At 52.6% G+C, this 27,881-nt stretch overlaps 1 protein-coding gene across 50 annotated transcripts; it reads left to right on the top strand.

Moving 5' to 3' along the window:
• The first annotated feature begins 4 nt into the window (after window positions 1-4).
• Window positions 5-27,547, top strand: ANKRD24 (ankyrin repeat domain 24). 50 transcript variants are annotated; one of them, XM_085010186.1, is made up of 21 exons: window positions 11,204-11,410; window positions 12,207-12,293; window positions 12,395-12,525; window positions 12,603-12,691; window positions 13,597-13,661; window positions 14,249-14,306; window positions 15,939-16,009; window positions 16,176-16,282; window positions 16,456-16,643; window positions 17,126-17,154; window positions 17,771-17,851; window positions 17,980-18,087; window positions 18,815-18,859; window positions 18,947-19,045; window positions 20,270-20,342; window positions 20,581-20,699; window positions 20,859-22,346; window positions 25,323-25,490; window positions 26,643-26,768; window positions 26,988-27,053; window positions 27,236-27,547. In XM_085010186.1, the coding sequence occupies exons 1-21, from the start codon at window positions 11,372-11,374 to the stop codon at window positions 27,311-27,313; spliced, it is 3,315 nt and encodes a 1,104-aa protein (XP_084866312.1). In that variant the 5' UTR covers window positions 11,204-11,371; the 3' UTR covers window positions 27,314-27,547. The 50 variants fall into 50 exon arrangements, with proteins under 50 accessions (XP_084866326.1, XP_020939741.1, XP_084866328.1 ...); XM_085010185.1 differs by having other exon boundaries at window positions 20,820-22,346; XM_085010197.1 differs by having other exon boundaries at window positions 13,597-13,771.
• The last annotated feature ends 334 nt before the right edge of the window (window positions 27,548-27,881 follow it).

Below are 27,881 nucleotides of genomic sequence, written 5' to 3'. Positions count from 1 at the left end.
AGACGCATGCGCCCCGGACGGACGCTGCGGTCGCCATATTAACTGATGGCAAAGGGAGACCTGCTTCCAGCTTCTGCTTCGTACTGTATGCTGGGCATGTAGCGGGTGGTGGGAAAAAGGCTGTCCAGTGACCGGGCTGGAAACTGGGGGATAGCCGACGAGAGAGTTCTCTAGTCGCCTCTAAAGCGAGGGGCACGAAGATCAGTGCCCTTTTCCCCTTTTCTCACAAATGAGTGAATTGACGTTCCCCTTACTCGCCCTCCACTCTTGCAGAACAGAGCTTGAGAGAAGGGACCCGGGACTCATGCTCCCAATCCAAGGTTCTTTCCCCTGAAAATTTCAGAATTTTCTAAATTTACAAATGTACAGTACCTGTGCGTCGTGGGGGCAATTTGGGGCCTCACTAAGGGAAGGTTGAGGACGCCACTCTTAAGATACTTGGACATTATCTAGGTGGGCGATAATCACTCAGCAGGACAGGTCTCGACTGCACCAAGAAAATGGAGAAACTGCTTCCGGTCACTGGGGCTGGTGGCCTTTAGGACTCATTTAAGAAATGTATTGCACAGCCACTAGGGGGACGCTGGAGAGCAAATGCAGCATTTCATGACCTAGCAGTGGTGACTTAGTGTGACCTGTGTGTAATGAGGGCATTGAGCAAGGAAGGCGCTCTGGCGGAGGCAGCTGACCCAGCCTGGGAGACAACCAGGAAGGCTTCCTGGAGGAGGAAATGTTTCACTAAAGATCTGAACAGTGAGTACAAGTGAGGTGGGGGAAATCAGCCAATTGGGGCTGACAGGAGGTACAGAAAGAGGGCTCCTGGCAGAGGAACAGCAAGTCCAAAGGATGGGAAGAGCAGAAGAGGGTGGCTCTTTCCAGAAACTGAAATCTGCCCAGTGATGTTAGGGAAAAACATCCATGTCTTCCTGCCAAAGCCTGGTGGCCAACAGACAGGCCCACTGCCAGTCTGTCTCCTCCCTCTGCTCATCCCCTACCATTGGGGGTGGCTGCCTGTTCAGAGCTGATCAGGTGTCAGAGCTGAGTGCTGGGAGCTGCTGGTGTGAGCTGGTGGCCCCGCTGGAGCAGGTAACCAGAGCCGGCAGTGGACACGGTGGCCTGGTGCTGGAGTCAGTGGAGCTGCAGAAGGTAGGGACAGAGGAGATGAGGGAGGCCTGGGCTGGAGGCTCCCCTTAGGGCCTCAGGCCCCTTGCCCCTGGGCACTGGCATATGGGAGAATGGAGGGCTGGTGTATGCCCCAGTTATGCTGAGGCAACAGGCACCCAGACACACACACACACGCACACACACACACACGCACACCCATTCATGGGTGCACTTTGCACTTCTCAGCCTTTTGCCGTGGTTAGGGTACATCCCTTCTTTTCCTGCTGCTGCTGCTCAATATCCTGCCCAGCCATCAGGCCCTGTTTATATATCAACACCTCCTCCAGGAAGCAGCTCCCTAGACGCTTCCTCTTGCCCCCAAGCCCACAGATTCCCTCCTGCCCCAGCAACTTGTGAACTTCTCTCGAGGGTGTCATTTACACCCTGCTCTGGGTGTGATTGAGTCCTTTAGACAGGAGTAAAGAAAAAGAGTGGGTGGGTGGTGAGTGGGTACATTGATTAAATGGGGTGAATTGAAGGAATGAGTGAATGGATGGGCAGTAGATGGATGGGAGGGTGGATGGATGATGGGTGGGTAGGTGGGTGTTGGTTGTGTGGGTGGCTACATAGGTGGGTAGGCAGGTGGATAAGTGAATGGATGAGTGGTTGGTTGGACAGGTGGGTGGTGGGTGGGTAGGTGGTAGCCAGTGGGTAAATGGATACATGGATCTATGGATAGGTGAGTGGGCAGCTGGATGGGCAGGTAGGTAGGTGGATGGTGGATGGATGGGCGGGTGGATGTTGGTTGAAGCATGGGTGTTTGTTTGTTTTGTGGGTTTTTTTTTTCTTTTTAGGGCCACACCCACAGCATGTGGAGGTTCTCAGGCTAGGGGCCAAATCAGAGCTACAGCTGCTGTCCACAGCCACAGCCACAGCAACACCAGATCCAAGCCACATCTGCGACCCATACCACAGCTCACGGCAGTGCCAGATCCTTAACCCAATGAGCTAGTTGGACTCCTTTCTGCTGCGCCATGATGGGAACTCCTGAAGTGTGGTTCAAGGGTGCAAGGAGAACCATGAGAAGATGCGTTGAGTGGTGGATCGTGGGTGGATGTGGAAGGGGGGGCTTGGGTAGAAGGATAGACACACAGGTGAATGGAGGGGTGGGTTGATGGCTGGAGGAATGGTCTGGCAAATTCATGGGCAGGTGGGCACGTGAAAGGTCAGGTGAAGGATACTCCTTCACAGAACATAGGAAGGAATTTGCAGCCAGACACCGGGCAAAACACCCCCTTGAATATCCTGCCTGATTTCTATACCTTCACATGCAGGGAACACGGAACAGGCCAAGCTGAACAGACATGTGTGTACACACACCCCTTGTGCTGACGTGTGCACATACATGCGTGCAGCCATCACCCAGACCTCCACCCGCCTTGGGTGACTTGCCTCCTTGCTTTTACTCACAGAAGCCAGGCTGGTGTAAGGGGACTTAGCTGCAAGGATGTCCTCTCCAACCTTCCAAGAAACATGCTTCTGTGCTAAGAGGCCTCAGCTCTGGACCTGGCTCCCCAGGAACCTCTAACTATTCAGGAAAAGAGAACCAGTCCAGACACTTCCAGCCTCTGGAGCCAGGGGTGGGGCAGAGGAAGAGCTGGGGGAACCCAATTTAGGGAGTTAAGAGTTCTGGCAAGAAGCAAAACTGATCAGAACGCTGTGGGGTTTTGGAACTGAGCTCTGAAGGATGAAAAGGAGGTCACCACAGAAGGAAAAAAAAAAAAAAAAGGCATCCTAGGCAGAAATAACTGCACATATAAAAGCTTGGCGACTAGAGGAGTTTCCATCGTGGCTCAGTGGAAACAAATCTGACTAGTATTCATGAGAATGCGGGTTCGATCCATGACCTTTCTCAGTGGGTTAAGGATCTGGTGTTGCTGTGAGCTGTAGGGTAGGTCACAGACGTGGCTTGGATCCCGTGTTGTCATGACTGTGGCATATACTGGCAGCTGTAGCTCCTAGCCTGGGAATCTCCATGTGCCACAAGTGTGGCCTTAAAAAGAAAAACAAAAAAAATCTGGAGACCAGAAAAAACTGGATCTACTTGGGTAATGGGGAGTACTGGTGGGATGCATTTATGGAGAACCTACTGTTTGTCAGGCTGTATGCTGGGGACCTTACAGAAAACTGTCTACGAGTTGGTCAAGAGACGATTATCCCCTGGATTTTAAGAATGAGAGATGTAAAACGGAGACAACAAGCGACCTGCTGTAGGACACACAGCAAATAGGAGATGGGATAGGTCCTGCTGTAGGGGCTGGGATGGCCCAGGGTGGAGGAAGTGTACTTTTGAGGAGCAGAAGGCAGCAGACCCCCTTGCCCACCAGGACTAATGTCCCTTACCCCCTGACCTTCCCCAGGTGACCTGGGGAGAGGAAAAACGCTGAACACTGGCCATGAAAACCCTCCGGGCACGATTTAAGAAGACAGAGGTGAGTCTGAGGCTACTGAGCTACCCGATGTTCTGGAGCTTTGGGCTCCTGTCCCCCAGGGCCTGGCTGGAGATCCACTGGGCCTTTGGACCACTGTCCTCTGTCCCTCTTTAGATTGTTTTGGCAGCTTCCGTATGATCAGGCTCCTCTCTGTTCAAAACTTTCCCGTGGTTCCTCACCATCCACAGGTTGAAATGTACCCTTTTAGCCTCTGGCCACCTCCCTCCCTTTCCTCACTACTGCCCCCTGCTGTCCTGATCTCCTCACTGGTTCCTATTCAAGCTTTCCAGCCCTCCATCCCTTTGCCGAGGCTCTTCCCTCCACCTGGAATGCCCTTCCTGGTATTGCTCCCCATCAGATCCCATCCCTCACAGTTTGGTCCCAAGAACATTTCTTCTGGGATATCTCTATTCCCAGCTACAGTGACCACTTGCTTTTCTGGGGCCTCACTCTCTTGGGGACCCTGATTTCTTCCTCTTGATTATTTACTCAGCAAATAGTAGGGTAGGGGAAATGATTGCAGTTTTAAAGGGGTTGTCAGGAAAGGCCTCACTAAGAAGCTAATATTAGAACAAAAATTCGAAGGGAAAGGAGGGAGGGACTCATGTATACTTGCAGGAATCGCATTGCAGGTGGAGGGACCAGCCAGTGCAAAGGCCCTGAGGTGGGATCAAGCTGGCTTCCCTTGCAGCTGTCTCTTGGACTGTGAACTTCCAGGGAAGGTGCTTTCTCCTCAGTCATCCCCACTCTCTCCTGGGCCCCCAAGTCCCTGCCAGTATGCAGGCAGATCCAGGGCATAGGTTGGAGAAGCTTAGTAAGCATTCACATGTTGAGTTAGGCAGCCAGCCTTCCTGAGCACTGGCCTTCGTGGCTTCCCTCAGTCAGGCTAGACGTCACAGTTTTAGTCCAAAGAAACCAAGGTCCTGAGAGGATAACTCACCTCTTCTGGTCACAAAGCAAAGTGGCCACAGCAAGATTCAATCCCTTGTGTGTCGGACTTCAGAGCCCTTGTATCTTTCTACATGACAGGGCCTCCCCACCTGACAGGTATGGCCCACGACAATCAGGGAGGCTACCTGGAGGAGGTGGTATTGGAGCAGAGCCTGGAAAGACAGGGAAGGTTTAGATAAGTGAAGGCACAAGGATCCCTAGCCTGAGAACTTCCATATGCCACAAGTGTGGCCCCAAAAAGATAAATAAATAAAGTCAGGTGGCCTTGGGTTCCAATCCTTCTTCTGCCACCGACTTGCTCAGTGATTTTGGGTATACCTCTGCCCTTCTCTGGCTTCTCATAATTTTCCAAATTGATTTTTAAATTTGTTGTTATTATTATTTTTTTTGGCCACTCTTTGGCATGTGGAAATTTCCAGGCCACAGATCAAATCCATGCCACACCAGTGACAACACCAGATCCTTAACCCACTAAGCCACCAGTTTATTATTTATCAATTTTAATATTCCTTCTCACTTTATTTCTTTTAATGTTTAAAGTTAATGTCATTGAGGAGTTCCCGTCGTGGCACAGTGGTTAACAAATCCGACTAGGAACCATGAGGTTGTGGGTTCAATCCCTGCCTTTGCTCAGTGGGTTCACAATCAGGAGTTGCTGTGAGCTGTGGTGTGGGTCACAGACGTGGCTCGAATCCTACATTGCTGTGGCTCTGGCGTAGGCTGGCAGCTACAGCTCTGATTCGACCCCTAGCCTGGGAACCTCCACATGCCGCGGGAGCAGCCCAAGAAATGGCAAAAAGACAAAAAATAAAAAAAGTTAATGTCGTTGAATTCATTTTTATTTATTTCATCCTATTTTCTTTTTTTTCCCCTTAATTTTATCGCTGCAGCTATGGCGTACATTGCAGGTGTGGTTCAGATTCAATCCCTGGCCCAGGAACTTCCATATGCAACATCGGATTCTTTATCTCATTGCCCTGAGCCAGGGATCAAACCTGCACCTCCATCTCAACTCAAGCCACAGTCGGATTCTTAAGCCACTGTACAGGAACCCCTTATATTAGTTTTTATTTATTTGTTTTCAGACACTGTAAGGAGATTACCATGTGCCTTGCAGATGTCAGCTCATTGAATCCCCATAACAATCATGTGGGGTAGGAGTTTTTATTATCTCAGCCTTCCTTATCTAAGGAAAGGAGGCCCAGAGAGGTTAAGGAATTTTCCCAAGGTCACACAGCTAGGAAGTGTGATGCCCACCTTTCCCTAGGCAGTTATTAGGTACAGGGTTGGGCCTTGGTTGAGGGCTAAGTATATTGATAGAAAAGAGAAGAAAAGGGGGAGGAGGTGGGGGGGGAGAGAAATAAATGGCTTGTTAATCCCTACAAAACCTGGCATGGGGTCAGTTTCATTCATTGAAGAATGATCCTAAAATCTTCATCCCATTTGGAATTGGTTCCTAATTAGATTCTTCACAGTTCCCTCTAAGAATTCCAAGAAGTTGTAGCCATGGTCAACCATGTAATTGTTTAATTTCAAAAGTAGAATTCTATTGGAGTTCCCCTCATGTGTCAGTGGAAATGAATCTGACTAGCATCCATGAGGATGCAGGTTTGATCCATGGCTTTGCTCAGTGGGTTAAGGATCTGGCGTTGCCATGAACTGTGGTATAGGTCACAGATGAGGCTTGAATCTTGCATTGCCATGACTGTAGTGTAGGCCAGCGGCTATGGCTCCAATTCGACCCCTGGCCTGGGAACCTCCATATGCCACCGGCGCAGCTCTAAAAAAAAAAAAAAAGGCAGAATTCTATTGAAGTCAAATCCTTCACAAAGTTTGTACTAGGGGGAAAAAAAAAAAGCACCTAATTTGGGATGTGAGTGTGTTTTGATAGGTGCCTGGCACAGAGTCAAGATGCAGGGGTGAGGACAAATCAGTCTTGAGACCTCAACCTGGGTGTGAGGGTCTCTGGGGGTGTCAGGGGGCAGGAAAGCATTTGCTCCCAGCAGACACAGCTGAGCAGAAGAGCCAGCCAGGGCAGGAGTGGCAGCTGGGAGGCCTGGAGGTAGAAGGAGAGAAGCTGGTCCTCCATCGCCCCTCCCTTGCCCCCACCCCTGCTCAGCCCTTGCACCTGCTGGGCTCCAGTTTCTCTGCAGCGGCAGCAGGAGTCAGGTTCAGCTTTTGTTCGGCTGCCCCAAGGGAAGAAAGCAAACACCCGTGACTGCAGTGGTCCCCGCCTCTGTCTCTCTGGACCTCCTGGTTTCCTTTCTCAGTGTGCAGCCCAGCCACCGCATCTTGGCTCAGCCCTTCCCTCCTGCCTGCTGTGCCCTCCGTGCTCCTTTCTGCTTCTCTAATGGTTCAGCCTTCTCTGCAAGGGCCCAGCACAGCACCCTACTTGCTCTGAGCCTTCTCGTGCCCTCTCTCTCTCTCTCTCTTTTTTTTTTTTTTTTTTTTTTTTGCTTTTTAGGGCCACACCTGCAGCATATGGAGGTTCCCAGGCTAGGGGTCCAATTGGAGCTACAGCTGCCAGCCTGCACCACAGTCACAGCCACGCAGGATCCGAGCCATGTCTGCGACCTACACCATGGCTTACCAGATCCTTAACCCACTGAGTGAAGCCAGAGATTGAACCTGCAACCTCATGGTTCTTAGTTGGATTCGTTTCCGCTGTGCCACAAGGGGAACAACTCTTGTGCCCTCTCTGAGCCTCAGTTTTTCCATCTCTAACATGGGAGGTATCTGGAGCCGGGAGCCTAGTGTTTGGATTCCCTCCAACCTCCTGCATTTATCAGGTTTTAGAAAAATCCCACAAGGAAGAAGACTGCAGATTTATAGAAAATTTTAGAGATCTGTAGATGCTTCTTGGAAAGTCAGTCTGTCTCTCCCTCATTTTTATTCTCCAGAGTCACTGTGTCTTTAATTCTTTCAACAAACATTTATTGGGCACCTCTGATATGCTGGAGATCAAGGCCAGCTTCACAGACCTCCCCCACCACCACCACCCAGAAGGGCCCCATTTTTGGCTTAACCCTCTATTCTGGCCGTCTTGAAATTCTTTTTTTTTTTTTTTTTTTTGTCTTTTTTTGCTATTTCTTGGGCCACTCCCGCGGCATATTGGAGGTTCCCAGGCTAGGGGTCCAATCGGAGCTGTAGCCGCCAGCCTACGCCAGAGCCACAGCAACTTGGGATCCTAGCCGTGTCTGCAACCTACACCTCAGCTCACGGCAACGCCGGATCGTTAACCCACTGAGCGAGGCCAGGGATCGAACCCGCAACCTCATGGTTCCTAGTCAGATTCATTAACCACTGCGCCACGACAGGAACTCCCCTGTCTTGAAATTCTTAATTTTTCAACAAGGGGCTCTGAATTTTCATTTTGCACCAGGCCCTGCAAAACCTTTACCTGCTCTCTGCTGGGGATCCAGCAGTGACTAAGGTGGACAAAAATTCCTGCCTGTGCAGAGGTGACACTCTATGGAGAGATCAAGAGGAAACAGTATTTTCAGAAAGGTACCCACTATGACGTCAGGGGGTGATGAGAGCTTGGAAGGAAAAGAACCTCCCACTAAGGGGTCAGAGTGCCGAGGGGTGGTCAGAGAAGGGCTCTGACTACAGTAAAGGAATCTGCCTTTGGACGGTAGGGGAGGGCCGGTGTTCCGGATGGAGGACACAGCAAGGATAAAGGCCTGGAGGTGGGACTGAGCTTCTGAGAACCGGAAAGGAGGCCACTGCAGCAGGATGCATTGGACTCAGGAAAGATAGGGGGAGAGGAGGTCAGGGAGTTGACAAGGAGGATTGTGTAAAGCGGGGGTAGGCACATTTTTCCCATAAAGGGCCAGACAGTAATGTTTTTTGTCTTCATGGGCCCTCTGGCCTCAATCCTGCCATTGCAGCTTGAGAGCAGCCGTAGGCTGTTTGAAAATGGATGGGCATAGCTCTGTCCCCAAAAGCTTTTTTAATGGACGCAGAAATGTGAATTTCATATAACTTTCATGTGTCATGAAGTATTACTCGTCTTTTGATTTTGCTTTTCCGCCTAACCACTTATGTAAAAAGCATTCTTGGCATGTGAGCTGGACAAAACCAAGTGGGTTGTGGTGGAGTGGGGTGGGCTTGGCCCTGGGGACCTCAGTTGGCAGACCCCTTGCCAGAACTTCTGGGGCCCGTGAGCCCTTTGCATTTTATGCCAAGAGAGGTGGCTGGAGGCTTTTGAGGAGAGAGAGAAGCTCTGATGCAGGCTTTAGGAAGCAGGTGAACCAGAGAAGGGAGCAGAAGCAGGGAGACCACCAGGGGGAGGTAAGCCGCAGATGGAGCCCTTGGTGGGTGATGGGGCTAGATGTAGTTTACAGCCCGCGGGGTTGGCTGCTGGATTGGGTGTGGGGTGAGAGAGAAGAGGCAGATGATGCCAAGACTTGGCCTGAGCCCTTGGTAGGGTGGGGGTGGGGGACACCCTTGGCACGCCGCAGGGGGCTTCTGAGCTTGTCTAGCATCCAGGAGAACAGGCGAAGGGCAGCTGGAAATTTGAGGCCTGTGCTGGGAGATCCATTTCAGTCTCCTCTCTGGACATGCCTGAGAGGGTCGCCCCGCCTCTGAGTGTAAGAGGAGAGAGGCACCCTCAATACCCTCCCTCCAACTCCCCAATCACTCATCAGCAAACTCTCCATTGACCTGTCCCCACTTCTCCCTCCATCGAAAGGTGTTTAAGAATAATCACGGACAACAGCAGTGATCCTGCCCCCCAGGGACACTGGGCGCTGCCTAGGAGGTTTATGGTTGTCACACTTGGGGGTGCTCCTGGACCAGGGATGCTGCTCAACACCCCACAGAGTCCAGAACAGCCCCACCCCATGAAATGACCAGGCCTACAGTGTCAGCAGTGCCTCTGGGTGGAGGAACCTGGCTCTGTGACATCTGTTCCATTATTGTTCCCATTTAGCAGTGGAATTGAGGCCCAGAGAGGGAGAGTGGCTGGCTGCAGGTCACACAACAGATAAAAAATGACCAAGCTAGGGAGTGGTTAAGGATGCAGTGTGGTCACTGCTGTGGCTTGGGTTACTGCTGTGGTGCAGGTTTGATCCCTGGCCTAGGAACTTCTGCATGTTACAGGTGTGTCCAAAAAAAAAAAAAAAAAAAAAGAACAAGCTGGGCCAAAGCCCCAGTGCCTGTGGGCAGTCATTGCTCTTAAACTCAGGTTCCTGCAGGCCTGTCTCCTCACACACACCTTCTCTTCCCTGTAATCCCAGTCTTCCCCATTCTCCTGGCCCCGTGGTGAATTTTCAGCCATAACAGAGTGGACTGTCCTACCTTTGGGAACCATCTGTGGCTCTCCTGATGCCCCACATTCCTGGTTTCCCCCTCCTTCCCAGGACACCCTCCTTTGGCTCCTGGACTAGCACCTCTTCCTCTGCCCCACCCTTAAGCATGCCCTCCCCCCACCCAGGTCCTTACATGCTGCTCCAGGAGAGTGATAATTTCATGATTTCACTTGAACATGATCCTGTTCCTGCGGTTCCTCAACTCCTGCCCATTCTTCAAGTTTCAGCTCAGATGTCCTCTCTTCCAGGAAGCTCTCCTTGCCTCCTCACATGGTGTCAGGAGTGCTCTCTGAGTTCCTAGCTCTCCCCTGTCATAGCCCTGAACTCCTTGGTTCATAAATCTGTGGGTGTGTCTGTCTCCCCCGGGACTTCAGTGACAGCAGGGACATCTGTCTTTGTCACTGCTGAATCCCAACGCCAGTGCAATACCTGGCACCTGAGAGGACAAGTGGACTGAATGAGTGAAATACACAGGGGATCAGAGGGCTTGGTCTGAGTCTTTCATTAACTGAGCAAACATTCACCAACTGCCCCACCTCACCCTGGGGTGCCACCCAGGGGTGCCAGGCCCTGTGCCCAGGAGGCCTCAGGGGAACTTTGCTCTCAAGGGGCTCCCAGTCTGAGAAAAGAACCAGCAGAATGCAAACACTCCCAGCCCCTTGGAGTTAAAGCCAAATGCTGTGTCTGCCAGTGGTTTAACTGAGCACCTACCGTGTCTATCATCTCCAGGATTCAGTATTAGGTATGCACCCAACCACATCTTTCTTGCATGAAGGTGTCCGTGTTTGTGGTGCATTTGCTGTATGCCAGACACCCGGAGTGCTTCCATATATAGCCTCTCATTTAGTCCTCCCAATAACCCTCTGCAGTAGGTATTGTTTAGTATGAAACCATTTCCCGGATGAGGAAAGTGACATCTGAAGCAGGTAAGTATCTCGGCTGATCTCATAGGTGGTAAATGCAGGGGTGTGGGGTGGGTGGGGAGGGGGTGGATGTGTTCCCTGGATTCAAATTCAAGTTTGTCAGATTACAGAGACCCACTGGGGATGACCGAATGAATGAGTGAAAGAATGGGTGAGTGAGAGCCCAAATGGCCCAGCGAACCTGCCCCGGAGTCACCTGAGAACCCCCATCCCCCCGCCCCCTGGGGGGCCAGTCAGAGGTGGCGGAGATGGACGCAGGAGGGACCGTGGAGATCCTGGGAACCTGGTCCCCTTTGCCTCAGCCTCCCGATGGGAAGAAGGTCAGGTCCGGCCAGGGTGGCGCCCCTCACTTAGCGCCCAGAACCCCTCCCTGGCACTACCCCCCACCAATAGGGGAGGGGCCGGGGGGGGTGGCAGGCGGGGCGCGCGGGGAAGGGGCGGCGCTGGGCTTGGCAGGACCGAGCGGGCTTGGCAGCATCTCGCGGGCGGAGCGGCCGAGCTCAGGCATCGCGAGCCCCTCCCTCCAGCCCCTCTGGTCCCTCCGGCCGGGTCACCTCCCGGAGCCCGGCCGCCTGGCGCCCTGGACGCCATGAAGCAGCTCTGCCTGTGCGCCGCCGCCTCCTTCGCGGTAGGGCCGGGGGAGGGGGCGCGGGAGCAGGCTGGCGGGCGGGCTCGGGTCCTTCCTCCCCTCCCCGCCCCCTGACTACGCAGTGTCTAGACCCACTACCCCCAGACCCGCGAAGGATGAACTGGGAGGAAGGAGGGGGCGGGAGAGAGATTGAGGGGATGGATGGGGCATTTGGGGATACAGTTTGAAAACAGATGGGGACACTTAGGGGGATTTAGAGGGCATTTAAGGGGACAGTTTTGAGGAACAGTTTTGGATGGGATCATTTTTGGGGAAAGATACTGACATTTGGAGAACAATTTTGGAGGACATTTGAAAGATTTATGGGGAGGACGTTTTGGGGACAGATGATGGGGTCATTGAGGGGATGATTTTGGAGAACATGCCAGGAATTTGGGGAAGACATTATGGACTGTATTTCAGATCTTGGGACATTTGAGGGACAGGTGTGGCATCTCAGGGCAGTTGAAGAGGGATTGATGGCAGAGGGTGGTGCTGAGGGACATTTAAAGGAACCCTTTGGGGTGTTTCTCTGGGAAGACCATGGGGGGTAGTTCAGAGAGACATAGGATGAATTAATATTGGAAAGATCGCTTTTACTAAGGGGGAAGCTGGGGACCTAGTTTTGGGGGACAGCTTTTTGGAAAAATGCTGGCTGCCCATCTGGGAATAGTTTAATGCTGGCAGTGAGGGTGTTGGATGACAGCTGGGGCGACGGACCTGGGGGCATTTGCTGGGGACACAGGCTTGGGGAACGTTGTCTCAGGCCCCCACCCAGGACCACTTCCCCTGGCAGCTGCGGCTCAGCCCCACTGACCTCGGCTCCTGCCCACCCTGCGGCCCTTGTCCCATCCCGAAGCCGGCAGCCAGAGGCAGGCGCCAGGCAAGTGCCCAGGGCCCGCGATGAGAGCCCGGAGCCCCTGCCCGGGTAGCGGGGAGGAGCAGTGGCCACCAGCCCCACATTGCTCTGGATGTGCCCAGCAGAGCCAGGACTGGGGCAAAAGTGACGAGCGGCTGCTACAGGCGGTGGAGAACAACGACGCTGCTCGGGTGGCTGCCCTCATTGCCCGCAAAGGGCTGGTGCCCACGAAGCTGGACCCTGAGGGCAAGTCCGCGTGAGTGCCCATGTCCTGGGGGTGTGATGGCTGAGGGGTGGCCACCCTACAACTGATCCCTGACCTCTGGCCTCTAGATTCCACCTGGCGGCCATGAGGGGTGCAGCCAGCTGTCTAGAGGTGATGCTGGCACACGGCGCTAACGTCATGAGCACAGATGGGGCAGGTACTACCCGCTGGGCTCTGGGGGAGGGAGGAGGAACAGACCAGGTGCCCAGCCTGAGGGTCCATCCAGGCCCTGCTTCATGACCTCAATGTCCTGCTGAAAAACCAAGGTTCCCTTCAGTGCCCCCAGGGAGGAATAGGGGCATATCAGGCTGCGGTGTCCAAGGATGGAGACTGTGGCTGGCACCAAACAGAGTGAGTCAACTTGTAGATGGGGAGAGCTGGGACTCAGATAGTGGTTGAGTCAGAGGAAGTAGCTGAATCAGAGGAGTATCTGAGCTTGAGAGCATCTGGGGGCATGAGATAGGCAAGGACAGTTTGTGGGGGAGTATCTGAGGGTCATGGAGTAGCTGGACTTGAGAGGTAGCTGGAGCTCTGAGAGTAGCTGAGACAAGAGGAGAATCTAGGTGTGTGACTTAACTAGGGAACTGAGGGATAACTGAGATAGAAGGCCTGGCTGGAGGGAGTTGTTGGGACTCAGTAAGAACTAGGCATGGGGCATAGCCATGTCTGAAGCTTCAGGGCAACAGGAATAGTAGCCAGGAGGTAGAGAGTGCTGGGGATTTGTAGAGTATCAAAGATAGGGTGTGGCTGGCACTTGGGCATTTGTAATTGAGCTGGGAGGGTAGCTGGGGACATGGGGGGAAGCTGGGACATGGGGAGGAGCTGGGGGGCATGGGGAGAAGCTGGGACAAGGAGAGTAGCTGGGATGAGAATGTCTGAGCCCCAGACTAGCTGGGGCTTGGAGAGTCTCTGGCTCCAGGGAGTAACATGGTTTTCCTGAGAAATACCTGGGTTTGGGGGACTTGCTAGAAAGAGTCATCACAAATACTTGACACCAGCTCAGGGGGCAGCTAGAAGCTCCTTGAGTATCTGGAGCTCTGGTCCGTCCTCTCTCCCTTTCAGGTTACAACGCCCTCCACCTGGCTGCCAAGTATGGGCACCCACAGTGCTTGAAGCAACTACTACAGGTCATTTCCTTTCGTGTCTCAGATACTTCCCAACGCCAGATACTCCCTTGCCCTGACTACTCCCAAGTTCCAGCAATTTCCTGAACCTCCAGATTCTCCCTGAATCCTAGGTATTCCTTGGCCCCTTTTACTCCTGAGTACCAGCTACTCCCTGGACAACCAGATACTTCCTGAGTGCCCAGCTACTTCCCGCACCTAAGATATACTCCCTATATGAGATATTTTCTGAGTCCAGCTTCTTTCAAACCCTAAATACTATCAAAGTCACAGCCACTCTCAGAGCTCTCACCTACTCCCCAAACCCCAGCTGCCCCTGGCTCCCAGCTAATCCTCTTTCTCACAGATTTTTATAAAAGTCAAGAGGGTCACTTGGGGGCCTGTGAGGAGGTGGGTTCTGCAGAGCAGGTGGGTGGGAGGGGAGGAAGGGGTGAGGCAAAGGGCCTGAATTTTAAAAAAATACTAAAAAAAAAAAAAAAAAAAAAAAAAAGCCTGAAATGCAGCAAAACCCATGGAGGGGCAATACCTAGAGAAATGAGGCAACAAAGAGGGTGGGTTCCACCTCAAATGACCCACCCCCTCCCCCCCAGGCATCCTGCGTGGTGGACACTGTGGACAGTAGTGGGTGGACGGCCTTGCATCATGCAGGTGGGTGCAGCCCAGCCTAGCCCTGGCCACTGTGGCCCAAATATTGCTCACCTTGGGAGTTATCCTCCCTGGAGCCCTGGGAACTTGCTTGGAACGTTCCCCCTCCTTCCTCCTTCTTCCTCATGGAGCCCCTACCCTGTGCCAAGCACTGAGATCAGCATTATCCTCAGTGATCCCCCTGAGCCATGGATGATGGCCATTCGACAGACAAGGAGATTTCTTACCAACAAGAAAGGGGGAAGGATCCAGGCTGTCTGACCCCAAAGCAGAGCCTACTGTATGACAGGCCCAGTGAGGATGATCATTCTAGTGATCAGAATGTAATTTCCTTAGAGGAACTCCTAGGGAATCTCAGGAAGGACTAAGGTCCTGTCAACCTTCATGATCATCACATCCAAACTCTTTTCCCAAAGGAGGGGAAAGGACCTACCCTCTTGAGCCAGAGCCCAGCCCATCTCCCTTTCCTCCTGCCCTTGACATTTGGAGGAAAGTCTTTTACTCATGAGTCTGTGCTCCTCTTGGGAGCACAGAATGCATTTGTTTTGGAGTTTTAGTCAAGGTGGAGAAATTCCCTGCAGTTGGAGTATGCTGCCACCTAGTGGTGACAAAGCCTTTGCTCACACTACAGAAGCTCATTGGCTTTTTTTCATTCAGTAAATACTTATTGAGTATCTGCTCTGTGCCAGGCTCTGTTCTGAGCAATGGATTCCAACAGCAAAATCCCATAAGCCCTTGGGCACACAGCAGGTAATCATATAGAGTTTGTTGATTTCTCCAGAGACCCCTTCTTGCACAAAGCCCTCCCTTCCCTCTCTGAGGCATTGGACATACACACCTTGTCCTACTTCCTTAACCACCAAGTGCTTCCAAGCTCCTTCCCACTTCAGGATCTTTGCCCCTGCAGGGACCTCTGTCCTCCCCACCTTTCATCATCAAAACTCACAGTTCAGATCAAACCCCAGCCTCAGCAGAGGTGTGATCTCTCTAGTAATCATTAACCCTCCTTGTATGAGGGTTTGGTATACAATCAGTACGCAGCGAATGCTGGTTAAATCAAAAGGGGATAAATACATGAAAATCAGTCTAAAGTTCCACCCTAAGAGGGACTCACAGTGGAATATGGGAAGAGCTTGGGACTGGGAGTTAGCAGACCTGGGTCCTTATCCCGGCTTTTTCTCTGACCCCCCCTGGGTGACCATGGGGATAGCTGGGCCTCAGTTTCCTCATCTGTAAAACAGGAGTCATGCCTTTGTTATTGATCTTCTGGAGGAGGTGCGGGTGGGAATTTCTCATGAAATAAAGGCTTAAGAATCACCTTCAGGACTTCCCATTGTGACTTAGTGGTAACGAACCCGACTAGTATCCATGAGGATGTGGGTTCTATCACTGGCCTAGCTCAGTGGGTTAAGGATCTGGCTTTGCTGTGATCTGTAGTGTAGGTCACAGACATGGCTCAGATCCTGTGCTGCTGTGGCTGTGACGTAGGCTGGCAGGTACAGCTCCGATTTGAGCCCTAGCCTGGGAACTTCCATATGCTGCAGGTGCAACCCTAAAAAGATTAAAAAAAAAAAAAAAAAAAAAAGGACAAAGCCTTGCCCTCCCTACCCACCCTTTTGTTTTTTGTTTTTCTAGCGGCTGGTGGCTGCATCTCCTGCTCAGAAATGCTCTGCTCCTTCAAGGCACATCTGAATCCCCGAGATCGGGTGAGCCTCTGGGATCTTTTTGGGAAAGATGCTACATTTGAGGTGGCATCCCAGACACTCTGAAAACTGTGAAGATTTGGAGTAGAGCTTGGGGGTGTTCATAGGCTTCCCTACCTCCCAGAGTCAACCTCTTACACCTTGTCTCATCCCTCCCCCACCCCCTCAGTTGGGTACAACACCCCTTATCATAGCAGCTCAGATGTGTCACACAGATCTGTGCCGCCTCCTCCTGCAGCAAGGGGCTGCTGCAAATGACCAGGACCTGCAGGGCAGGTGAGCATCTCCCCTCTCGGCCAGTCCACTGTGTGTGTGACCCTGGGCAAGTCTGTTAACCTCTCTGGATGTGGAATCTAGTTGGCTTCCTCCCCCTACCCAGCCTGGGTATTGAGGAGGCTGTGGGGGTTTGAAAATGTCCTCATCCCCTCAGTAGCCTCCTCTTCTGGTAGGACGGCCCTGATGCTGGCCTGTGAGGGAGCCAGCCCTGAAACAGTGGAGGTGCTGCTGCAGGGCGGGGCCCAGCCGGGCATCACTGATGCACTGGGCCAAGATGCCACTCACTACGGCGCCCTGGCAGGGGACAAACTCATCCTGCACCTCCTGCAGGAGGCAGCCCAGCGCCCCTCACCACCCAGCGGTATGCAAACCCCATCTCTAAATGAGCCCCTCCTCTGTCTTCTAGGTAATTTCTTATCACCCCTTTCTCTCCCTACTGCGGACAGTTTCAAGTTATCCTTATTTGCATTCTAGGAGGTTTCAGGGCTCCCCCACACTACTTAGGACAGTTTCGAGGAACCTCAAAGCTTTTAGAATAGCCTAAGGGGTCAACTCTGCTTTCTTGGGTCATCCATATGCTTGAATCTTTGCCTTTCCTAAGAACTGACACTCCCATTTGCCTCATCCTGAAACTGCCGCTGTTTTCTCTTTTTGAGAGTTTCAGGTCCTTTCAATTAGCATTCTGTCAAAATGGTTGATTCCTACCTTAAATGTCCAGATTCTGGGGGTGGTATTGGGAACCCCCTCGAGTCCCCTGGGCTCACTAATGCCCTTCCTAGGGCTAGGAATGGAGTCCCTAGAACAGTGCCTGATCCTGCTTCCCTCTCTCCCCTGCCCTCCTAGAGGATGATTCAGGCGAGGCATCATCTCAGGTATGGTTCCCTAAGCAGCGAATGAGTCCCCCTCCTTATGCATACACTACCTTCCCCCTGCCCCAAGCTCCCTGAGAAGAGAAGGGAGAGATGGACCCTAGATCCAGGGTTAATAACCTGGAAGGACTTGTTTGGAAAGAATGATACCTTCAGAGTATGCTGCCACCAAGTGGCAGCTGCATCCACAGCATAACTTCCAGAACTGAGAACACTAGGGAGATGGGGCCAAATCATGGGGCTATGGTGGGATGGTAGAGGGGACTGAGATTGGTGAGGGCTGGGTTAATCAGGGAAGGAGGTAGGTCTGCCTCTTTCTCTCTCACAGCATCTCAACACCACAGGGAAAGGAAACTTCCAGGTAAATGGGTATAGCTGGGGAAAGTACCAGGGCATGGAGAGGGGCAGAGGGTAAAACATAAGATCTGGAACCCTCAGGTAAAGTGATCTTGTCCCCTTTTATGCTGGGATAAGTGAGACCAGAGAGAGGACTCACTCAGGATCACACAGGAAGTGAGGGCAGACTTTGGCTAGTGACAGATTGTGGACTGGCTATGTTGGTTTATTTGGGTGGGAGACTAGCATGTCCCCCATGTGTCCCCTCTACCCCTACCCCCAGAACTCTGTGTTCAGCCATGAAAAGCAAGGGGTCCCCAAGAAGCGGAAGGCACCTCAGCCCCCTGCCAGTATCCCTATGCCGGTGAGAGATGCCCTGGCCATGTGGGCAGCAAGTGGGGCCCCCCAGGCCAGACGGGGAGAAAGCTCTGGCTCAGGTATGGGTGGGTACAGGCCTTGGGCCTCATGTAAAGGTGGTGGGTGGGGGGACAGGATGATCAAGATGCCTATGAGGAGATCGTGCGGCTGCGACAGGAGAGGGGCCGCCTTCTGCAGAAGATCCGGGGCCTGGAACAGCACCAGGAACAGAGGAAGCAGGAGGTGAGGGGCAGGAGAGACAGGGGCTGGGGCTAAGCCTAAGCCTGGAACAGGTGCAACTCTGGGGAGAAGACTCCTCTGCCTCTCCTCCCTCCCTCGTCCCTCTCTCCCCACTGACTCACTCTGGTCCAACCACACAGGCCTCTTCAGCTCTTCCTCCAGTACACCCTGCATGGTCCTGCCCCAAGACCTTTGCATGTGCTATGCCTGCTGCCAGGAACACCTTCTCACAGATGGCCCTTTGACTCCCTCCCTCCCCTCCTTCAAGTCTTTGCTCAAAGGCAACGCCCCTACCCAACTTATTTAAAATTGTCACCTTCTCACTTCCCAGTTCACTTTATTCTTATTCTTATTCAAAGCACTTATTGCAACTGGATGTACCATATAGTTTATTCATGTTCACCCATTTGACTGTAAGCCTATGAGGGCAGGCATGGTTGACAGTGCCTGGTTCATGGTAGATGCTTGATAAATATTTATTGGATGAATGAGTATTCAAGTGAGTGGGTGAATGAATGAATATATGAAGTAGTGGCCCCATATGGGGGTCTGGCCAAAGCAGGCACTCAATAAATATTTAGTAATGATGAGGGGGCAGAGCAGTGCTGGGTGTGCAGTGGCTCCTCAGAGGGCATCGGTGCTTGGGATGGAGGGTCACTGAGCAGGAGGGAGCCTGGGAGGCCCTCCAGCCCATATCCAAGCCCAGTCCCATCCCCTCTTCTTCTGTCAGCTGCCAGAGGCGGAGGCCAGCTCCCTCCACAGCCTGGAGAGACAGGTAGGGCTGGAGGTGGGAGGAAGCTCAATCCCCCAGGTGCCCAGTGTTTTCTCTGTGAAGCCAGCTGTGCCCCCCCCCTCCTTGCAGGTGCAAGAGCTACAGCAGCTGCTGGTGGAGAAGCAGGAGGAGAAGGAGAGTCTGGGACGGGAAGTGGAAAGTTTGCAGAGTAGGCTCTCCCTGCTGGAGGTGGGCCTAGTGGGAAGTAGGAAGGGGGTGTGGCTAATAGGGGCGTGACCGTTGGGTGGGGCAACCAGGGGGTGGAGCTTCTGCTGCTACATGATAGCACTAATAGACATACAGTCTCAGGCACATGCACAACAACAGACAAATATAATCACATGTAGATAACACACAAAACACACATAACGGACACTTTTATTTTTATTTTATTTATTTATTTTTTGTCTTTTTAGGGCCGCATCCATGGCAATGGAGAGTCCCAGGCCAGAGGTCCAATCAGAGCTGTAGCTGCAGGCCTACACCACAGCCACAACAACGCAGGATCTGAGGCGCGTCTGTGACCTACCCCACAGCTCAGGGCAATGCCGGATCCTTAACCCACTGGGCAAGGCCAGGGATGGAACTCGCGTCCTTATGGATACTAGTTGGGTTCATTGACTGCTGAGCCATGATGGAAATTCCCATAATGGACACTTTTAAATACACACAGACCCATGTATATGCACAGTTGGGTAACCATGCTTGTGTACGTGGAGTCTTACACATACAACAGGCGAACATACAACAAACGCATCTGTGAGTGTATACTCACACAATAAATACTTGTGCACACACGACATATTTCTCATTCAATCACACTCCTAGGCAACAAAATCCATAAGTACATGTACACACACAAATACTTCTCAAAAAACATAATGAGACAAACTTACACATACACAATCATATTTGTGTGCACACATACACACATAAATACAGTCAGAACAATCACACTACAGGCTAAAATACAAGTGCAAAATGACACGCAGTCATAGGAATTCACACAGGGGAGGCGCATGTACATGCTCACCACAGACCCACAACTCTGAGCCACTGTTGCAGGTACTCACACATGGGTAGACACAGGGCCCCACAGGGCCCTGATGCAGAACAAATGCACCCTTGGAAGGGCACCCCAACATCCCTCACTCAGCCCCATGTGCCTGAGCAGCATATACAACCCTAATCATTGGGTTTATGGTCATACACTTGGACAGCGACTGGGCTGTTCACTGCCTTTACTGAGGAGCTCTTCATGGCTCCTGGCACACAGTTGGTGCCCAGTAAATACTAGTGAGCCAAACACAGCCAGTCCAATGCTTATGGGGAGTCATTCCAGATTCTCGGGGGGAGACACAGGAACTGAAGGGAGGGCAGGACCCTGAACCAGACCTCGGTACCCACCCCCAGAATGAGCGGGAGAACACCAGCTATGACGTGGCCACCCTGCAGGATGAGGAGGGTGAGCTGCCTGACTTCGCAGGTGAGCCCCCACTGTCCTCCCCCCGCATACCCCCACCTCTTCATGTCTGGGGCCCCAGGAGTCAGAGCCTTGACCCATAGGAGTGGAGAGAGGTTAAAGTTGGGAGGGAGCTTGGCCCGCATGCATGATTTATTCCATTCGTCCAAGCCAGACTACCCCTGACGCCACCGCTCCAGACCCCCAGCTCCCATTCCGTATGGCCTGGGACCCTGGGGCCTGACTCTGTGTCCCCTGCCAGGGGCTGAGGCGCTGCTTGCCAAGCAGCTAAGCCCGTCGGCCCAGGAGCTCCTGGCTTCACTGCAGGAGCAGGTGGCTGCGCTCACCAGACAGAACCAGGAGCTGCTGGAGAAGGTCCAGGTGGGGAAACTGAGGCCCAGGGGAGCAGGGTGGGGCCAGATCTGAGGACCAAGGGGCTGCTTCCTGGGGGATCAGGTGGGCCTGTGACTGAGTCAAAGAATGTGCCCTGTACTCTCCAAGGTCCCTTCAGCTCTCTCCTGGCTCCCCTGCCCCCACCAGATCCTGGAGCAGTTCGAGAGGGACGAGATGGAGGCAAACGGTTTGGCCGAGGTCATCCCTCTAGCACTCTACGACTCTCTCCGGGCTGAGTTTGACCAGCTCCGCAGGCAGCACGCCAAGGCCCTGCAGGCTCTGGAGCAGCAGGAAGCACGGGAGGCCCCCAGAGAAGAGGAGGCAGCCCCTGGGGACAGCAAGGGCCTGGGAGCCAAGACCACCAGAAACGGGCCAATGGAAACAGAGCTTAACAGCAATGCAGCTCCGGAAACCAGAATTAACGGGGCAGAGGCCACAGATGAGGAGGCTGCAGGAGTGGAGACCACGGGAGCAGGGGCCCTAGAAACAAAACCCACTGGCGTGGAGGCCACAGAAACAGATGGTGTGGGAGCTGAGACCTTGGAAGCAAAGGCCACAGGGGCTGCGGTCACAGAAACAAAATCTCTAGAAGGAAACCCAGAGCCAAAGGCCACAAGAGCAGAGGCCACAAACATGAAAGCAGAGGAACCAGAAACGAAGGCCAGTGGAGTGGATGCTGTGGGGGGAGAGCTCACGGACACAGAGACCACAAAAACGGAAGCCATGGGAGTGGAGGCCACTGCCCTAAGGGTCTCTGCAGGCCCCGTCCTACACCCTGGTGCTGCTGAGGCCTCGGAGAAGTTGCAGGCAGAGCTGGAAACCAGGATCCGCAGCTTGGAGGAAGCGCTCCGGCAGCGGGAGCGGGAGGCAGCTGCGGAGCTGGAGGCAGCCCACGGCAAGTGTGAGGCCGCAGAGGCCGAGGCAGGCCGGCTTCGGGAGCGGGTGCGTGAGGCCGAGGGTGGCGGCGTCAGCGGAGGTGACATGGGCCAGCTTCGGGCAGCCCTGGAACAGGCCCGGGAGGACCTCCGAGATCGGGACAGCCGCCTCCGGGAGCTGGAGGCGGCCTCGGCCCAGCTGGATGAAGCTCAGGCCGGCCGACTGTTGGCGGAGGAAGAGGCCCGGGGTCTGCGGGCAGAGCTGGCCCGGCGAGAGGAGGCGCGGCTGGAGCTGAGTCGGGAGCTGGAGGCGCTCCGAGAGCAGCTGGCTGCAGCCACGACTGCCGGGGAGCAGCAGCGGGCCACGGCTGCCGAGCTAGGCCAGGCGCGGGATGCAGCGGAGGCCCGGGCCGCTGAGCTGGCCGCGGCCTGCGAGGAGGCTCGGCGGGGCCTGGCGGAGCTGCGCGAGGCCTCCGAGATGCTCCGCCAGTCAGCGGTGCCAGCCTCTGAGCACCACCGGCTGCAGGAGGAGGCTCTGGAGCTGCGGGGCCGGGCGGCCAGCCTGGAGCAGGAGGTGGTGGCCACGGGCAAGGAGGCCGCGCGGCTGCGAGCCGAGCTGGAGCGCGATCGCATGGGCAGTGTGGCCCGCCTGGAGCACGAGCGCATTGTCGGTGTGCTGCAGGCCGATGTGGCCCGGCTGGAGGGGCAGCTGCAGGAGCTGGGACGCCGCCATGAGAAGACCAGCGCTGAGGTCTTCCAGGTGAGCGTGGTGGGGGCCCCCATGAGGCACACTTGGTGGCTACTTGGCGGTTTGTTTAGACCCTGCAGCCTTGCGGTGTTTGGCCCCCATCTGTTTCAGTCCTGCAGACACTTGACCCTGTGGTGTTTCCAGGTGGACCTTTGACACTGCAGCCATTCTGACCTCCAGGATGTTTCAACTTGTGTTTTCATTTTAAAATCCTTCTGGCCATTTTGACCCCATCATTTGTGATCTGTTTATAAAACTTATGTGTATTCCAAGGTTATGGAGATATCCTTGTACGCTTTCTTCCAACACCTTTTTGGTTTTAGTTTCACAATCACATTGATGCTTCATCTCTAATTTGTGTGTGTGTGTGTGTGTGTGTGTGTGTGTGTGTGTGTGGTGTGAGGTAGGGATCAACATCCACCCATTTTTTTGGTAAGCAGTGAATTGGGGTTTTTATCCTGATGTTTTCACCTAATGTCCATTTTCTCTGCTGGTCAAAATGACCCTGTCGGTTTTTTCAGATGGCTGTTTTGAGATTGTCATTTTAACTTATTATCATTTTTGATGCTTTTTTGGGGGGAGGGTGCCCAAGGCATGCAGAAATTCCCTGGCCAGGGATCACACCCCCACCGCAGCAGTGACCCAAGCTGCTGCACTGATGACATCAGATCGTTAACCCACTGTGCTGCTGGAGAACCCCTCATTTTTGATGCTTCAATCCCAAAGTAGGAGGATGTTATGTGTGGGGAATTCTGATGTAATTATTTTGAAAGCAGTAGATTTTGATGGTTAGTTTTTGTTTTTTTTTTTATTTTTTTAACCCAGGAAATATTTTTTGCACCCCAATGGTGGATCTTTTGACTCCATTTCTTTTCTTAATAATAAAAAATAGGGATTTCCCGTTGTGGCTCAGCAAAAATGAATCCAACTGGGAACCATGAGGTTTCAGGTTCCATCCCTGGCCTCGCTAAGTGGGTTAAGGATCCAGCGTTGCTGTGAGCTGTGGTATAGGTCATAGACGTGGCTCGGATCCTGTGTTACTGGGGCTGTGGTGTAGGCCAGCAGCTGTGGCTCCAATTAGACCCCTAGCTTAGGAACCTCTATATGCCTCAGGTGCAGCCCTAAAAAGCAAAAAAAAAAAAAGTAAAAAATAGGAGTGCCACTGTGGCACAGTGTGTTAAGGATCCGTCATTTCCACAGCTGTAGAACTTGGATTCAATTACTGCCCCAAGGAATTTCCATATGCTGCAGATGTGGTCAAAAATAAAACAATAGTAATAATAAACAAACAAAAACTCTAGCAGCCATTTTAACAAATGTGTGACTAAGAAGCCATTGTTCATTAATTGTCATCAAGAAAGCTTTTCCCTCTCCATGCTTCTGTCTATTCACCCATATAATGGAGATAATAATAGTTCCTATTTTTGCACGAAAATTAAAAGTTTCTTTTCCTTTTTGGCCTGCCTGTGGCATGCAGAATTCCTGGACCAGAGATTGAATCTGTGCCACAGCTCTAACCAGAGACAATGCCAGATCCTTAAGCTGTTGAGCCATGAGAGAACTCCACTTTTTAAAGAAAATTAAATGTTTTAATTTATATAAATTACTTAAGACAGTGATGGAACAAGTGATTAACAAATGGCAGGTAGGGCGTTCTCGTCGTGGCTCAGTGGTTAACGAATCCAACTAGGAACCATAAGGTTGCGAGTTCAATTCCTGGCCTCTATCAGTGGGTTAAGGATCCGGTGTTGCTGTGAACTGTGGTGTAGGTTGCAGACTCGCCTTGGATTCCCGCGTGGCTGTGGCTGGTGGTGTAGGCTGGCGGCTACAGCTCCGATTATACCCCTAGCCTGGGAACCTCCATATTCCTCGGGAGTGGCCCTAGAAAAGGAAAAAAGACAAAAAAACAAAAAACAAAAACAAAAACATGGCAGGTAGGATTATTCTTTTCCCGAGAACATGCTCTTTTTTTTTTTTTTGGCCACCCCACGGCACATGGAGTTCCCAAGCCAGGGATCCGATCCAAGCCGTAGTTTCCACCTAAGCCACAGCAATACCAGATCCTTAACCCACTTGGACAGGCCAGGGATTGAACTTTCAAATCAGCACTCCCAAGATGCTGCCGATCCTGTTGTGCCACAGCGGGAATGCCAAGAACCTACTCTTTTAAACCAGTTAAATGTTTGATCTACTTCCTAGAGTTCTCAGTCCAACCTAAGTATGCCCATTTTTCATACCTATTTCCTAAATTTTACCTTCCCTCATGATCTCTTCTTTTGGGGTTAAATTTTGCAAGTCTCATCTGATATATCAATCAGTTTAGGTTTTTTTTTGAAATTGTTGATGTGTAGCCAGTCTAAACCAAGTAGAACATCTAATTATTATTTATTTGGCCCGGGAGATATAATTTCCCTAAGGGCCAAAGTTCCCCCAGGATCGATGTTTGCATATCTAACATTGCTCTGATCTTGATATTTTTGCAGTCATTAGTCTACATGTAGTCATGTAGTTATCAGTTTTTGGACATTTGTTTCCTTTTCATCCCAATTTGTCTGTTTTTCTTTCATTTTGTAAGAAAGCTACAAACCTTCACATCACCAGCAAAGAACATTAGTTGTATTTTTATATAACAATAATAATAGCTATGTAATAACAACATCACAAACTCAAATATGGCAGTTAATGTGTGCCGAGCACTGTTTTACGTATATTCCATGTATTTCCCCATTTTATCCTCACAACCACTCTGTGACATGGGCACTATTATTATCCTCGTTTTACATATAAGGACACTGAGGCACAGAGATCTTATGTACTTGTCTAAGGACACACAGCTTGGCACAGTCACAGTGCCTACAGGAATTCAGAACTTCCCTGAATCAAATTCTTTGAGGTCAAATGGGCTCGAATGTCCTCAGGCAAAAATAGAAGTGTCAGAACCACTGGAGTCCAAATCTTCTCAAGGTCACACATGGGCTTGGGCTGCAGGTGCAGCGGGAGGCGCTGTTCATGAAGAGTGAACGGCATGCGGCCGAGGCCCAGCTGGCCACCGCAGAGCAGCAGTTGCGGGGGCTACGTACCGAGGCCGAGCGGGCACGCCAGGCCCAGAGCCGTGCGAAGGAGGCCCTGGAGAGGGCCAAGGAGAAGGACAAGAAGGTGAGTCTCCTTTTCTTATGCTCAGTTGGAGGGGGGGGCCCTATTCGACCAAGGTTGAAAGGACTGTAAAGAATGTCCAGATGAGTGAACAGAGGCTCCAAGAAATAACCGAATAGCTCCAAGTCATACAGCACATCACTAGACAAGGGAGCTCCAACTTGCTGTGTGATCTTGACTTCTCTGAGCCCCAGTTGCCACCTCAGTAGCATGCGGTAGGGATTATGGTTTATTTGTAGCAGCATTCCTCCCCCTCTGCAGTAGTGGCATTTGGGGCTTGGTCATTCTTTGCAAGGGTCCATCCTGGGCACTGTGGGGTGTTGAGCAGTGTCTCGCGCTCACCCACTCCATGCCAGGAGCACAACCACAAATGTCCCCAGGTATCGCCTGGCGTCCCCTAGGGGCAGGACCACCGCTGGTTGAGAACTCCTGATCTATAAAAATAATAATAAAGCCCAGCATTTATTGCGTGTCTGCTGTTTGTCAGCACACTTTAAACTTAATCTCTGTCAGAGTAACAGCAACCTCCCGAGGTGAGCTGTAATTCTCCTGACTGTACAGATGAGGAAACTGAAGCTCAGGGGGGTTAAGTCACCTTCCCAAGATCTCCTGCGAGGAAAGGAGGAAGGGACGCAAACCCAGGCCTGTCTGACCCATCCCCTAGTCCAGGATGCTTTTGCTCCTCCTCTTCTGTCTGCCTCCACTTTCACTTTGCAGAGACGCCAAGATCAATAGGCAAGATTTTTCTGGAAAGGGCCAAACAGTCCATGATTTTGGCCCTGCAGGGCCACCCTACTGGGCTCTGCCTTGCTACAGGAGCCATTGATGACGTTAAATGATGTAATATATGACCTAATGATGTGCAGATGACTTGTGATGCGTGGGCGCGACCGGGCGCCAATCAAATTTAACGTTTGAACATGGAAAGGTGAATTGGGTTTAACTTTCACGTGTCATGAAATATCATTCTTCATCTGACTCCCTCCTGCCCAGCCATTTAATGTGTAAAAATCATTCTTAGCCTCTAGGAAGGACTCAGCCTGTGGGGTAGTTTGCTAACCTCTAGGATGTGGACTTTCCTGTGAAAGCCTGTCCCTCGCCTTCTGCTGTAGCCGGGCTCAGGGTGACAGCTGACCTCTCCTGCTCCCACCCCAGATCACAGAGCTCTCCAAGGAAGTCTTCAGTCTTAAGGAGGCACTGAAGGAGCAGCCGGGAGCCGCAGATGCCTCGGAGGTGGAAGCCCTCCGCGGCCAGGTGAAGACTCTGCAGGAGCAGCTGGAGGTGAGCAGGGCACAGGGCAGGGGTCCCAGGAGAGTGACAGGCAGGCAGAAGGGGTGGCACATGGGCCAGGGGTGGGAGGAAAAAATCCAGTATTTGAGCAAGCAGCCCTGTCACACTGGTACGTGCCATCAAAAGAGGGGCTCGGGTACAAAGGGGGCTTTGGGACATATCTTGGGGGAGCGTGGGACTTTTCTGAGCACCCCTCCCCCACACCCACAGGAGGCCGCCAGGGATCACAGTGCAGTGGTGGCCTTGTACAGGAGCCATCTCCTCTACGCCATTCAGGTAAGTCACCCTGGCTTTGGGTGCCTCGCTGTTCATCTCTGGGCCTCAGTTTCCCCTGTCCAGTGGGAGGCTGGTGGAGGGGAGAGGTTCATGGCCTCCAGGGGTGAAGAGGGAGGGGAATGGCAAAGCTGGGGTAGGGGAAGCACCCAGGCTCTCTGCTGCCCCCTCTACCCCCTGTCCAGGGTCAGATGGATGAAGATGTGCAGCAGATTCTGAGCCAGATCCTGCAGATGCAAAGACTCCAGGCCCAGGGCCGCTGAGATCTGAGCCCTGCCCTCCACCCACCAGGCCCCGCACAGGAGTGTCCAGACTCCCTCACTGACCATCCCCTCACTGCCTCCCTGGCCCCACTGGTCCCTGAACACACTGGTCAGTCTAGACCTGGGCCCTGACTGAGCCCTCCTGCCCCACACCAGAGAATCTATGAGTCCTCTCTCCCATGGCCAGTCCATGAGGCCCCCCTCCCCAGGAATAAAAGCTTCCGGAGCAGAGGATGAAAGCATCATGTGGCCTGATTGCTGGGCCCCCACCACAAGGAGGGGAGAGGGTGGCCCAGAGCAGGGATTCAGGACTAAGGTGAGGAGAGCAAGGCAGCCCCCAAGAAAAACACCATGTTACTGCTGGGTTTTGGGGGGTTTTTGGGCTTTTTTGGGCTGCACCTGCCTGTGGCATATGGAAGTTCCCAGGCTAGGGATCAAATTGGAGCTACAGTTGCCAGCCTACACCAGAGCCACAGCAATGCCAGATCCAAGCCAAGTCTGCCGACCTACACCACAGCTCAAGGCAACACCAGATTCTTACCCCACTGACCAAGGCCAGGAATCAAAC

This window comes from Sus scrofa, chromosome 2, assembly GCF_054392235.1.
Source record: "Sus scrofa isolate SSC_HxYL_T2T_F1_AM1 chromosome 2, Sscrofa_HxYL_maternal_Yorkshire_Landrace_v2.0, whole genome shotgun sequence".
NCBI classification, from domain to species: Eukaryota; Metazoa; Chordata; class Mammalia; order Artiodactyla; family Suidae; genus Sus; species Sus scrofa.
This window is presented reverse-complemented; position numbering and strand designations above follow the sequence as displayed.